Here is a 15,579-nt window from a genome sequence, read left to right as displayed (position 1 = left end):
TAACTATTACAGAACACTGCTCATAACATAATGAAAATTATTGCCTCAGCACTATCTCATTGGACAATCTCAACACTATATTTTATGGTTTTGGAATGTCATAGAATGAATATCACCTCAAAAGGGCCAGATATTAATCCCAGTTTGTTAGAGATTTTGTTCTTGATGTCCCCAAGGGTGAAGACATAATTCAAAATATTAATCTCTTTTGTGTTTCTATAATTTCCAGGTAAAGGAAGAAAGAGAAGGCCTTATAAATGACAGACCATTGTTGCAACAGCCTGTCTACACTCTCATTTTTCTGTCATAGTAAGGAAATATGGGGCAAGACTATCAAAAAAGGCAAAAAGAACTCTGATGAAGCTCAATACTTCCAAGTTTATAGACTAGTGAAATCCTAGTTTAGGGGTGATGAGCTATCATGCTTGTGCCTGATCTTCTGATATGCCATTGCAAACTGACTCTAGTTTCTTTGAATAGTCTTACCAAAAGGGCTTAAAATTTAAATGAGACACCAAATGTTCAACAAAAGCTTTTGCACATTTGAGAGGAGAATTTGCTGGAGTTGTAATGACATTTCAAATCCAAGTCCTCAAAATTTTCTTCGAAGTATAGAGCAGTTTGGATTTGCCTAGAACCAGGGCCAAACCAAAATATTCAGCATTCAACTCTGTAGCAATTGCAGCTTCTGGCAGCTCATTCAAAGTTCATTGGACAACTTTCATTTCTCTTCAGACAGCATAAGAGTTCAGAACGAGCATAGTGCAGTGCACAAGTTCACATCATGTGCAAATTCGCGTATATGACTGGTGGATATGCATATACAGTCAACATAATTTTTGTGTTTTTCTTTGCTGAAGCTTCCTTTATAGTAAGTCCCTCTTTAGGGATCTTGCCACATCCATTAAAGGAGATTCATGGAAGTTATGTCATCTTTCGAATATTTGGCACAACCACCTGTCAAGTCTCCATGAACCTCTTTTTTTTTAAGCCACCCATGAGCTAACAACATAAACTACCTACCCAAAGCTTTTGCTAGCACAAGCCCCTCCATAAGTGGTACAACCTCAACCTCAATAGCAAAACCATCACCTGTAAGTTTAGAATATGCTTTGACTATTGAACCTCGATGATCTCTAATCACACCATCAATCCCAAGTTGCCCTGAGGTGCCCAAAGAACATACATCGAAGTTCTACTCAACTACTCCTTCAATTAGCACTAACCATACTTGTGAGGTCTTCCTGACCGTCTTTGACTTGCATAAAAGACTTCAATCTAGTAATATTAGACTCAAGGGTGTAACTCTAAAGGCCTTGCTAGTAGAGGCCCAAAGAGACGATGAAGAGCAAAATAGGTCCCAAACTGCATCCATTGTCCTCATAGCATCCGAAAAAATCCTCGGATTTCTTTTCCACCATATTGACCAAATCAAACTAACGCTTGCAATACAACATAAAACCTTTCCTTTTGCATGATTCCTAAAATCTTTAAAGGAACTAGTTATCATCTCCACCATTGAACATGATGGCACCTAATCTAGTCCCGCAAGGATGAATATTCTATGTCATAGGCCCAAAGCTACTAAGGCAATGAAGAAAAAGAAGATCAATTGATTCCTTACTCTTCTTGCACACGATGCACAACTTTGAATTAAGTACCTTACGGCTTTGAGAGGACTCTACTTCTAAAGCATATTATTAGTGTTAACCCTCTTACTAGCCACAAGACATGCAAAAGCCTTTACCTTAGAGTGGGCTTTAGATTTCCAAATGAAATTAGGAAAACCATCGGCCATCAGTTTAAACCATTTAATGAAATAAAAAAAATAATAATAATATTCCTACTGCTATCTTCCAACCACTTCTATTTTTAATCCTCTTACAATTTCTATTCCTATATCTGAGCTTTTGCTAAGTTGAAGCATTGCAAGCATATGCTTGCTAAGTCTGCAAGCATATGCTTGCTAAGTCAGCAAGCTCTGATTTAGGAGCATATCTTCATTTTTTATAGATGAGCTTCTACTTTGTGGGCCTTAGCATTCACCTTGTTAAGAATATCTTGGGTCCTCTAATAAGTAAGAAAGATGTTGCTTAGTTTTGAACAATGACTCCATGGGCAGTGAGGCATTTTGTAGGTTGCCCACTTTATGCCTTATTAGTCAATTTGGAGAGAGCATGACATAAGAATTTTCAAGAGTAAACCAGGCGGAGTGGCTTTAAAGGGGTTGTTTCTAGAGGCTTTATTATTATAGACCAAAGAGGTGGTAGGCAATGGTAAATTTTCTTTTCTAGATTTTGCAAATGGTATGGGTAATATAAGACAAAAGCATAACATTTTTTTGGTTTTGTTCAAGTCTTTGGGTGCCTAGTATACTTCTGATATGTTCCAATGGCACCTTTTTTTTTTTTTTTTTTCTATTAGGTGCTTTCCAACAAATTTTCTCCCATTTTCAGTTGGAAAATATCTCAAATTCCTATTTGGTATATATTCTTTTTGGTAAGAATATTGTATAGAATATAACATATATTATTATTCCTTGTAAAAATAGATCTCCTTATAAATAAGGAAATGTGTTGAGAATATCTTTAGAAATATTCTAGGTCACAACAGGAAAAAATTATGAAGCTAAGATTAGTTTGTAAAGACTATATAAGGTAGTATAGATGTAAGGAAGAGTGGAAGATATTCAATAAAACAAGGCTCATGGTTTATGGTGTAGATATTTTTTTTTTGATAGATAATCACAAATATATTAAAGGGCAAAGGCCACAAAGCATACAGGGAGTATACAAATCAGCCTAAAACAAAAACACAAAAAACAAGCACCCTTACCCACCCATAAGTGGCCACTAGCCAGTCCAAAAAGCCTAAGAGCGAAGAGGACTCCTCTCCAATATACACCCTAGCCCAACTCCACAAGTTACATACAAAAGAGTTATTGAGTTTCTGTATATCTAACACACCTCCCCTAAAAGCTAATCTATTCCTTTCTTTCCATACCACCCAAAAATAAAATAAAATCTTTTTCCTAGAGTTCCCTTTAAATATCCCAAAATTATGTAAACGGCTTCAAGGTGTTCTTCTTACAGTGAATGCATAAACTGACTCACTAAGCTCACAGCAAAGGTAATCTCCGGTCTCATATGTGATAAGTATATTAACCTTCCCAGTAGCAAAATATAACTCCCTCAATCAATCGATTCTCCTTCTTCTACATGTTCGAGTTTAGTTGCCAAGGGTTTCACCCAAACCTATGGCATTGACTATCAGAAGACTTTTGCTCCAGTTGCAAAGCTAAATTCAATTCGGGTTCTTCTTTCACTAGCTGCAAATCTTGATTGGTCACTCTCGCAATTTGACATAAAAAAAATGCATTTCTTAATGGTGACCTTGAGGAAGAAGTGTACATAGATGCACCACTGGGTTTTGAAGAAAAATTTGGGAGCAATAAGGTGTGTCAACTATTGAAGTCTTTATACGGTCTCAAGCAATCCTCGAGAACATGGTTCAAGAGATTTACAAGGTCCATTAAAAATCACAGCTTCCACTGAGGATAGATGGACCACACTTTATTTTTCAAACAATAAGGTGTGTCGACTACTGAAGTCTTTATACGATCTCAAGCAATCCTCGAGAACATGGTTCAAGAGATTTACAAGGTCCATTAAAAATCACAGCTTCCACTAAGGATAGATGGACCACACTTTGTTTTTCAAACATAATGAGAATGGAAAAATCACCATTCTTATTGTGTACATTGATAGTATTATTATTACAGGAGATGCTCTTAAAGAGATGGAGAAATTAAAAAGCACTTTGGCACAAGAATTCTAGATAAAAGATCTCGGAAACTTAAAGAACTTCTTAGCATGGAAGTGGTGAGATAAAATAAAAAAAAAGTTATTTCTGTTTCACAAAGGAAATACACCTTGATCTTCTAGAGGAGACCAGAACACTTGGAAGCAAACCAACAAAGACACTGGTGTATGCAAACTTAAAACTCAAACATGCAGAAGAAGGAGAACCGGTTGATCGAGGGAGTTATTAGCGACTCTTAGGAAGGTTAATATGCCTATCACATACAAGACCAGACATTGCCTTTGTCGAGAGCTACGTGACTTAGTTTATGCACTCACCATGAGAAGAACACCTTGAAGCCATTTACAAAATTTTGAAATATTTAAAGGGAATACCAGGAAAAGGATTGGTTTTTTGGAAGAAATGAAGAGAGAAGTGTGGAAGTCTTCACCAATGTATTGGGCTGGTTTAGTTTCCAATAGAAGATCCACCATGGGCTATTGTACGTTCCTTTGGGGAAATTTGGTAACTTGGAAAAGCGAAAAAAAAACTCAGTTGTCACAAGGAGTAGTGTAGAAGAGGAGTTTCAATCCACTGCTCAAGGGACTTGCGAATTATTATGGTTAAAATTGATTTTAAACGAATTGAAAATTCCATTTAATGGTCCTATGAAATTATTTTGTGACAACAAGGCTACATAAGTATTGTTCATAATCCAGTTCACTACAACATAACTAAACATGTGGAAGTCAATCATCATTTCATAAAAGAAAAAATCAAGCAGAAGATCATTAGCATGACCTTTGTCCCAACCACCAAGCAAGTAGCCAATGTGTTTACTTAAAGTCTACCTAAGCCGATTTTTGAAGACCTTTGTTCTAAGCTGGGCATGTTGGATATTTTCTTACCAGCTTGAGGGGGAGTGTGGAAAATCAAATCTGAAGATAATCCCGAATTACCTGCGTTTGAATAATCTGGTTTCTGTTTAATTATTTTAGGATATTATCTTGTTTTAGTTTAAAGTTTATTTGATTTTAGTTATTGTTATCCAAATTTAAATAATTGTAAACTTTGAATCTTTCAAAGTTAGTACCATCGAAGTAGGAAAGAAAACTGGTCAGATTCAAACTTGAACTGACTCCCGATTTCTATTTATTTAGGCCTTAGTTGTATTTCGTTTTTTGATCAATTTTATGAAAACATCAGTTTCTCCTCTGATTTTCTACACCTTACACTTCAACATTTGACATAAACCGAAGCCAAAAAAGCACTTCAGTTAGAATATTAATGTCTTTTAATGTTGGAGTTTTGAATTTATCATTCCAGTTATAAAAAGACAGCAGCAAAATAAAAAAATTATAACAAAATGATTGTGCAGATTTTATGGGACATCGCAAGAAATAAGAACACTAAGAAATATGGTGATTTTCAGCTGTAGAAGAATAAAACTAGTCAAGCTGAACAGAAGTATGACACACCTTGCGATGTAGAGCCTCACGTGCACCACCAGGATAAAGGAGAATATGTGATTTTTTTGAAAACAACTTGAAAAGGTTGCTTGCTGTTACAGGTACTGCACCATATATTCTTGTCCAATCAAAATAGGAAAATTCATCAGATGGACTTGCACGCCTCTCTAAGAACAACTCTGGATGTGCTACGCCACGAACCATAATATTCTTCTCACGCAAGAATTCTTCTATGAGGAAAGAAAGTTCTAATCCCATCAGCATGTGATAGCCCACCAACAAGACAGGACCTTCATTTGGAACTCCTGCAATGCCTTTCACTATCTTTCCATTTTCCAAAGTTGAGAACATTATTGGACTAGCACCAAAGCGAAGTAGTCTGCAACTCATGGCATTATAAAGCATCAGCTTCAGATTCACATACCTAAAAATATGTAAAAGAGTGCAACTAACACCCTGGCTGAGGATGGGGCTCAACCCAAGCTTAAACATGAGGGTGAAAAAACTACCCAGCAGCTAACTCAAGCTTTAAACCAATGTATCTATTATCTCCTTAACACACCTCAACTAAATTAGATCCAGTTTAATCTATGTAAATTAGATCCGTTCAAACTGGGGCACATATAAAGGGATTGGTGCTGATTTACATAGATGTCACACTGGAATCTGTAAGAGAACCTGACAATTTGAAGGAAAAAAGACTAACTTTTTAAGTGCTAACTTTTAAGGAAAAAAGATACAGAATTGAAAAATGGGGAAAAAACACTCTTAAGTTCTACCTTTGTTCCACAATAATATATTCCCCTTCAAAAAAAATAAAAGAACACACACCAAGATGAGAAATGTGAGACTCCATTTAGCTACTTGTAGCAAAAGAATTACAAGTAAAAATTATTTTGAGAATGAAAAGGTTTAAATTTCACCTTATGAGGGACCAGAAAGGTGTGGCAAGACTGAGGGAGATGTCAACATTATGTACTATAACTTATATTAGAGAAGATCAAGTCACAATAATAGTCTGGATTCAGAATAACCTTGATTCCCAGTGATGTTCCATTAAAAAATAAGATAGTACCGATTTTTCTGTCGAATTACCTATTTTGTTGATCGAATGCACGTTTCAGTTCTGACATACTAGGAGGCAGAAAATCAGAAACGTAATCATGTCTCCTTGAACGGCGGTATCTCAAAGCACCTTTAATAATAGTCAGCAGATTAACTCCATCCTCCTGCACTATCACAATAAACATTGCAGTCAGAAGTTTCACCAAGTTTTCACAATGCAATCGTGCAGAGAATAAGTTCCACTGCAGTGATCAAATTTTACAGTGCTATGGACTTCCCAAAGGGCCACACAGTAAAAGTCAAAAAATGTCATCAAACAAATACCTTTTTGTAGCTAGTGTGTGTGATTCAACAAGAAAAGAATGAGGAGCATAAGAAGAGGCAAAAACCACATGAGCATAATATTGTTTTCATGGGAAGAACATATAGTTTAGTAATCCACCTCCTAAGCTGAATGTTGATATCACAACCATTGAAGTAAGACTGCAGATATTTTAATCTTAGAGAGAATCACTTTCCATAGGAAACCTCCACAACCACCAGGCAAAGAGGGTTTTATGTCTCAAAAAGGCTAATCCAATGCCCAAACTCCATTCACATTTTGGTCCACGGACATGATTCTGACCTATTAGATAGCCTCTACTCCCTTCCCTGAACCTAAACCCAAACTTGAACCACAGGAAATCCCATTCAATGCTCAATTCCAGATGCAACAGTTGGTATCTAGAATTAAAACCTACATGGAAAAAGACATTCACATTTACTAATAATTGAGTAGGCTTCATCTTGATAGGCAAAGAGATTTAGATTTTTTTCATATGCATAAGCAAGCAAGAAAATACAATAAATATCAAAAAAGCTATACACCAAGATACACAGGACGTATACAATGGGTACCAAAAGACATTGCTAGAAAAAGAGAACTCTAAAATAACTACTCCCTTCCTCAGCTAGAACCTAATCAACAAAATCAATTAAAGGCATTGAGCCTACTTCTATGTACATGCTAGCTCAAAACACTATATTTCTAAGGAAAGAACATTTTAGCTCTTTAAGTGACTGCTCCTCACTTTCAAACACTCTTTAATTCTTTTCCTTCTAAATTATTAAAAAAAAAATGCATAGAAGAGCAGCACTCCAAACCTTCTTGTGTTTTCTTCCCACAAACAAGCTATGCCAACTTAAAAGAGTCCCCCCGAGTGTAGAAGGAAGGATCCATGCAATGCCGAACAAAGAGAACAGAAATTGCCAGAGTGTAGAAGACTGTGATCTATTGATTCCTCTTCGCTGCTGCAAAGGAGACATTTGTTTGCCAATGACACCATTCTCTTTTATGAAGCTAATCCAAAGTCACCACTTACCCCAACTAGCTTCTCATGTCAAAAAACTCACTTTTAATGGGACCCATGAATTCCAAATGAAGGCCATTGGGAAAGAAGTGCATCCTCCGGATCCATAATGGAAAATAAGGATTTGATGGAGAAGACCCCATTCCTAGAATACATGCATACCACTTTATCCTTCTATGCCCTCTTCACGGGCCTTCCTTGAAGCTTTGAGAAGAAAGCCTTTATATTATCTAGCTCCCAATCATTTAAGTATCTAGTGAAACAAGGATTCTAGTGGCCCCCATCACCCAAATCATCCTACACATGCACCACCCAAGCCCCTATTAACAATGCTAAGGCATATATGGAGGGGAAAGATGTAAATAAGGATTCATCCCTGCACCACCTATTCCAAAACTTCACCCTCCTTCTGTTTCCCATCTCAAAGGATACTCTATTGCCAACCAAGTCTCATCCTTTCTGATGTTTTTTCAGACTCCAACCCTATACCCTTCCCTTACATTGTAGGAACACCAACCCCCCTAATCTTCTTCATGCTTTCCCTGAATGACCTTTTTTCAAAATGCTTCTCCTTCCAAAGTGTATCTCCAAAATGCTTTCCTAACTAGAGAGGCTTAGATTATGTGATCCACTTCTACAAATCCAAAATACCCTGGAGGAAAAAAAAGTGGAATATCAAATTTTAGGAAAAGTTCATCCAAATTTCATATCTTGAACATCAATTAATCATTTGTTCCTGCTTGCAATTATCTTAGGTGAAAAAAATTTAAAACATACATGCTTGAATTATATCCAAAATTCAAGTGTAAGAACCATAGAACTGAGTGATAAAGATGTAGCCGTTGTCTTAAGAAACCCAGTGAACCAACATATTCACAAGTTCACATACTGCAATTAGACTACCCTCATCCTTTATAAAATGATAATGCATTCACTCATACCATCAAGTGCCACAGAATCTTAATGTTTAGTTATTTGATCTTATTTCATGATACAAAGGGTATTCATGCAATATCCATGTTTCCATGTCCTATTCATCATTTGAGGAAATCTTGTCAAGTTTATGACCTGACATGGACCACAGACAAGGAACCTTGTGGCTGCAAGGTCAAAATGTTATCTCATGTTAGGTATCTATCAAAACTCGGTAGGGTGGTGAAAAATCATGATATGATGTGATTTGATCATCTTAAGCTATGGGTTCTCAAATAATAGATTGATTCAGTAAGATATGCTTCATTTTATGAATGAAATTTGCTAATTATTAAAGTCAACTTTCTGATGATTAGTGATTGATTATTAATCTGGTTCAATAACAGCAAACAAGAAAATATCCAAAATTGGCATGCCACGTGTGGAAAACCTCTACCAAGAGGTCAAAAACCACAGCAACAATCATGGCACCCAAAACTTCACTAACCAAAGTTCAAAGTACAAGATTGGTCTCAGTGAACGTGGGTCTTAAGATCAATCCCAACATTCGTCTCATTTGAATTCTTCTACTTTTGATCTTCAACTTGCCAAATGCTCTTCATCTCAGAAAGCACCTTGAAATCACACTGAAACTGAGCTTCACAACAGATGTTGAATCACTTCAACTAAAACTCCTAAAGCCCTACGGATCAGCTTTCCAAAATCTCTCCAGAATCAATGAACACAACAAATGAAAAATCAACATATCAGATCCATTGCAAAATCACAACTGAGGAGATTCAATTACAATGTTCACAAGATTTGGATTGATCAATTAAAAACCTAGGTTTCTAACCTAGAAGAGGCTCTCAAATGATCTCTCTCAATTGGAACAAATGAGAAGAAAGTCCTCTCCAAAAGTCGCTAAAAAATCGTATCTAAGGATTTATTGACAGGCAAAAGACTCAGATAAAATAAAAAAACATGTGGTACGGTCCAATCGGTTCTCAAAGACTCCAAATTGAAAGTCCCAAACCAAATCATACTGACCCAAGCACGTTCTATAGTGTGGCATTAGAAAAGCACCAAGAAGCCGCAAAATCAAGCAAAACCGCACCCCCTAAGCAGTTTCAAACCATGGGGCCGTTTGCAAGAAACAATAATACTCTTTGAGACACAAAACATTCAGACCAAGCAGTTTCAATCCATGTAAAAGCTCCTGTTCTGTCATCAAACCACTTTGCCTGGGCACAACAAACTGCAGGGCAGTTTGGACAGACCTGGTTTAAGGGCATTCTATCCTCAAACTGCTCACCCTGAACCATTTAAACCTCTAGGCAGTTTGCAAGGCTTCCAGAATCCATCTTGCTTCTACACTGCTGGGAGCAAGTGAAAAGAACTGCTCTTTGAGCTCTCTCATCTTCTATGTTTGACCTAAGCTAAACTAACTCCCAGGCATGTTTTGGAGATCCTAATAGGTCTACGATATCTAAGAAATGCTAGAAAGACTACAACCTGGTCTTGTGAAAAATTGGAATAATTCTACTCCAACCAGTCATTACCTTCAGTGATGAATCTGTCTTGGTCCTCAACCAAAACTTCACCAGTCTTGAACCCAACATAAACACATCTTCAAGACTGATCTTAAGGACTCGTTTCAGTGAAAAACCTAATCTATTGCTTTATAAAGAACATGTCATGAAATCACCAATTGACAAATTAACATTACAGGCAGAATCACCAAAGGATGGAAAGAGAACTTTATCAAATTTAAGTAAATAATTGGCATACTTGACAAAGAGTTCAAATTGAAATTCAACAGTGTATGTCAAATCTTGATATGTTGAGAAGCTCTATTGATCTAAAAGCTAATCCCTAATGAAGAGAATTTTAAGAGAGTCTAGTAGCAGCATAACAACACATACATTTAACCTACCAGTAAGAGGGTATGCCCATTGTCCTTGAAGTAACGAACTCTACAATTCTGTAGTAAATTCCAAAGTCGTCGAGCTTCATCTCCACTAGGAAGCATGTTGTCCTTGCCACTAAAATGCAAATACACCATCAAACCTAAAATTCCATCAAGATATACCAATTTAAAAGTAACTTACATTGATATCTCATATAAGAATGGAGAAACAGAAAAAGAAAATCAACAAATTACTTCCCAAAACTATATAATATCAAAATTTTAATCCAGATGATTAATAATAAATAGTGCTTGATAATTTGTTCAGCCACCAAATAGATAAAGATACTAAAGTTATTCTGTTCATATTAGCATTAATCTTGAACTATACCAACTTAAAAACAAAATTCATACCTAGGAACTGACAAGCTCAAGTATACTCCTGAAAATTAATCCAGTTTTATCAATCTCTCTCTCTCTCTCTCTCTCTCTCTCTCCCTATATATATATATATATATATCATCAGAAATATGCTTTGATATGGATAAAGGCACATATGAAGGATAAGGAATCCTTACAAAAACTGATCAAAGAATAGATGATTGAACCTCTTCCAATATACAAAGGAGACCCATACATCGGTACAGTACCACAAAAGGATATATAATATAAAACAACTCATCACTCCATGAGGGCTAAAACAACCTTCAAAATCGAATCAATGTTTCTCTCCTTGTTATACAAACCCTTATGATTTACACACTGCATACCAATTGAGATGAACAACATTGAGAGGAGTACCCTTAAAGATTGTTGTACAAGAGGCCTTGAAAGAGGAATAGAAACAAATTAGATCCCATAGTCTTCCTCCACTTGTCCTAAAAAATTTTGCATTTGTTTCTCACCACAATCCAAATCATCATGAGATAGGTGATTTACCATAGGACTTTAGCTCTAGTGAGGCTCCTCAAACCACTAAAGGAGATGGTCATTATCACATATACTTTAGGGAAGAACCCAATCCAAGCTAGCTAGTTTGAATAGCCTATGTCATAGCTCCAAAAATAACAGACGATAGAATATATAGAGATGACCGAAACCAATGGGAAATGAAAAAATACCAAGGATGCAATGGTTATGACCTGAATCAATGGGAAATGAAAAACTCCAAGGATGTGTTTGCAATCAAGGGGAAATGAAAAAAAAGCTCGAGAATGCTATCGTAATGATCGAAATCCATGAAAAATGAAAAACACAAAGGATGTCATCACAATGATTGAAATTGATCACAAAGTTATAACTAAGGGTTTGTAAGGTCTTTTCGTCTGTAACATGTCCTTTTTTGTGGATAGGAAAACAAAAGATATATTTATAAAGAAAGTACCTAAAAAAAAAAAACAAAAACAAGGTACACATAATATATACAATTAATGCCCGAAACAAGCAAATAAAAGGAAGAAAGAATACAAAAAAAAAACAATCTCCCTCTCCTTACCTCGAAATCAACCAATTTACAAAGTCTATCATTGACATAGAAAGTGTTAGGATAAAGCCATTAAAAGCATGACATGACATAATAAACTCTTAAATTTTATTATTTATTTAATAAAATTCCAATTCATTTTTATTTATCCTATTTCCATACATTATACCTTGTAAGCACTCTAGCTTGCATCTTTTGCATTGTATGTGACTTGGGTACATTAAGAGTTGCACGGAATATCTAAGTTACGGGTTCCTTGCAAATACATGACTTGTTCACAATTGGTTTGTGGGTCTAGACAACGCATTAGAGCTTGTAGTGTACCACCTCCTAATTCGAGGGATGGTCAATCTTGGTCATCAAGATGAATTTCCCATGACGAGTACATTAGTGTGTATGGTTACACATTGGACAAGACCTATGGTGAGTTATGACTTAAAGTTATCAAGTAGTCATGACTTCACCAAGCTACTTCATTGTATTGTCTCTCAACCTTGAGAGAATATTGAGTTTGTGCTAAGGTTAGTGGTAGTTTTGACATACGAGTGACATCATAAGTTAATTATATATTCTCTATGAATTGGTTCACTATTGATGGAAACCGATAGTAATAAGTATTCTCCATGGAGGCACCACGATATCTCATGGAATTGACACAAAGGATCCCCTTAGGTGATCCTAAGGAGGTGTGTTCATGAAAACTATGTTCATGAAAACTATGTTCATAATAGTTCCTTAAGTGGAACTTGATATTAACTCTTTAAGAGCTAAAACATGTCAATTGAACACACAATAGGACAGTAAAAATAGTCTTGAAAGGCTAATAGTTTTCAACTTGTTAGACTACAGACATCAGTTCTTAAAGAGACTGAACACAATGGATAGCAGGTCACAGACCCTAGCACATAGTGTCTCATTGTTAATTACATAGGATATTGGAGTTCAGTTGATTCTCTATATTAAGATGTTGAATCAACTTCAAAATTAATTTTAATAGAGTCAATACTCCTATGGGTCCTAATGTCCCCACTCTGAGCTCATATGCCTTGTTAGCATGGGTTATGATCGGATTAACTCTAGGTTCACTTTTGTGTATAAGGGTGTTTTGGTAATTACTCAAGTTTGCACAAGGATAAGTGAACAAGGTCTCTAGATTGAGCTAATTGATTAATTAGTAGGCCCTATTAGGTTAATTAATCGATTTGGACCCATTTTGGGTTAGATTAAGTAACCCAAGCTCTTAATAGGCTCAAATCACTCAAACCCATGAGGAACGCTATAAATCCCCCCTTAAGGGTTAGGGTTTCCATAGTTTTTTCTAGAGAGCCATCTTCTAACTCCAAAAAGAGAGAGAGCCATAGTCTCTACCTCTCTTCTAACTCAATTTGTCCTTTTCGCCCTTCAATAGTCTTCAAAAAAAAATCTCCACTCTTTCCAATTCCTAATCATGGAATTGTTTGTGAAAACAAGAACTCTATCGGGCCCCTCCCCAACCCATTCCCACATTTCTACTATCCAAGAGTCTTTATCAACGGCTATAGAAAATAATGCCAGGAAAGACTTTTCCAAAGAAGATTCATCATCCCATTTGTCTTTCCAAAATTTTATCTTTCTGTCATTATCTACAAAGAGGGTGAGTTTTACTTCTAAAAACTTCCAACTATCTCTAATAGCCTTCCACAACCACACCTCATAGTCATTCCTCACCACCCTTGACCACCATTCCCCCTCATCTGTCCCGTGCTTCCATGATATGACTTGTTTCCATGAGGGAACTCTCTTGAAAGCGAATCTCTAACTTCATTTACTAAGGAGAACCTTATGCAGAGTATGGAGATTTCTAATGCTAAGCCCTCTATGTTTTTCCCCTAAACAAATGGTAAACCAATTAACCAAATAAGGTTTTTCTCAAGCACCCCTTCGCCCCAAAGGAAATCCCTTTATATCAACTCAAGTCTTAAACTCAACCTCCTTAGAATGGCAAAAAGAAACATGAAATAAATTAGCAAACTAGACAGTGTGCTTTTGATCAAAGTGAGTCTCCCTCATTTGGATAAATACTATCTTTTCCACAAGAATAGTTATCTCTGAAATCTCTCCTCCACTAAATCCCATACCCTTAATGATTTATGGGGTGCACCTAACAAAACACCCAAGTATGTAGTAGGCAGACTCCTAACCCTACAACCCAACACTAAGGCTAGACCTTCCATACTTATGGCTTCTCCAATTAGAATTAGCTCACTTTTTTCTATTTTTATCCTTAAACAAAATATCGCTTCAAACCACATGAAAACCTAGCTTAGATATTCCAAATGCTCTTAGTTATTACTATAGCATGTTGTTAGTGCTAACCTTCTTATTAGCCACTAACCAAGCAAAGGCTTTGATCTTAAATGGGACTTTAGCTTTCCAAATAAATTTAGCTAGAGAGAAAGAAACTGGATCTAATAAATTGAACAAGTTTAAAATGAAAAACTCCATCATAAATGAGCCTGGAAAAGATAATGACCAAACTCTTACATCTGAAACAAATGGTGAAAAGTACACACGAGTAAAAGAAGACATGAGTATTTCAAGGTTCTCTACTCCAAGTCAATGAGGGTTAACGGAAAGTTTAGGTTTCAAGAAAAATGGGAAGAGATGCCAAGAATAGATGAGATAAGTAGTTTTCTAATTATGACAAACGTGAAGAGACTTAAAAATTAAGAACATGATGGTTGATCCCCCCACCACATGTCTTCACAAAAACGAATACTTATCCTATCACTCATCACAAAGCGAGTACATCTGAAAAAATCTTGAAAAACTTGTGCAATTGCCTTCTGGGAGTAACAATGCGATCACTTGACTAGAATGTTGGCATCTCACCAATTGGGGTGTGTCCCATAGATACTCAATATGACTAATGCCAAAAAACAAAACTTTCCCTAGGAAACCTCCAAAGTCACTTCCCTAAGAGCACTTGATTCCTCAAAGAAATCTTCGCAAACCTTAGACCCTTTTTGCCTTAGGCTTGCATACTATGCCCCGACTAATAAGATGATCTCTCTTACCTTCCCCAACCATAGAAAATTCCTTTTAAATTTCCCAATCTTAGAAGCCACTAATGATGGAATCTAGAAAAAAAAGGAATGTGAGACAAGCAAGACTTTATTTGAGTTATTCTTCAACCTAATGACAAAAGCGTTTTTTTTTCCATCCATCAAATCTCTGTGAAATTTTTTCAATCACTAGATCTTAAAAGGCGTCAACCTTTGGGTTCCCCCTAATGAGAGGCCCGGGTAGAATAAGGGCTAATAAGAGACTTTGCATTCAAGCATGGTAGTCAGTCTAGTAATCTAATCCTAGCTCATGTTAATACCAGATAGAGTTTTCTTATTTAAAGTGATCTTAAGTCCTAATATGTGTCAAAAAACCAATAATATAAGTGTCAAATTTTGATTATCTTCCATACAAGCTCTAAAAAAACATGGTGTCATTTGCATATTGCAAATGTGACTCTCTAGTCCTACTCTAACCTGCTAAGAAGCCTTTAAAAAAACCACTTTTTAGCTCACAACAATATCCTACTTAAAATATCAATTGTTA

At 36.1% G+C, this 15,579-nt stretch overlaps 1 protein-coding gene across 4 annotated transcripts in view; it reads right to left on the bottom strand.

Annotated features, from left to right (window-relative positions):
* The window catches only part of LOC117930974 (acyltransferase-like protein At1g54570, chloroplastic), a 46,376-nt gene that overhangs the window by 6,083 nt on the left and 24,714 nt on the right, over positions 1–15,579 (bottom strand). For all 4 annotated transcript variants that reach the window (XR_004653957.1, XM_034851805.1, XM_034851804.1 and 1 more), the window contains exons 8-10: positions 10,533–10,641; positions 6,366–6,499; positions 5,280–5,649 (exon numbers count right to left, since the gene is read on the bottom strand). Coding sequence is in view for 3 of the 4 variants with exons in the window: in XM_034851805.1 (XP_034707696.1) it covers positions 5,280–5,649; positions 6,366–6,499; positions 10,533–10,641 (613 nt within the window). In the remaining variant the exon portion in view is untranslated. The remainder of the gene's footprint in view (positions 1–5,279; positions 5,650–6,365; positions 6,500–10,532; positions 10,642–15,579) is intronic.

Source organism: Vitis riparia, chromosome 14, assembly GCF_004353265.1.
Source record: "Vitis riparia cultivar Riparia Gloire de Montpellier isolate 1030 chromosome 14, EGFV_Vit.rip_1.0, whole genome shotgun sequence".
NCBI classification, from domain to species: Eukaryota; Viridiplantae; Streptophyta; class Magnoliopsida; order Vitales; family Vitaceae; genus Vitis; species Vitis riparia.
This window is presented reverse-complemented; position numbering and strand designations above follow the sequence as displayed.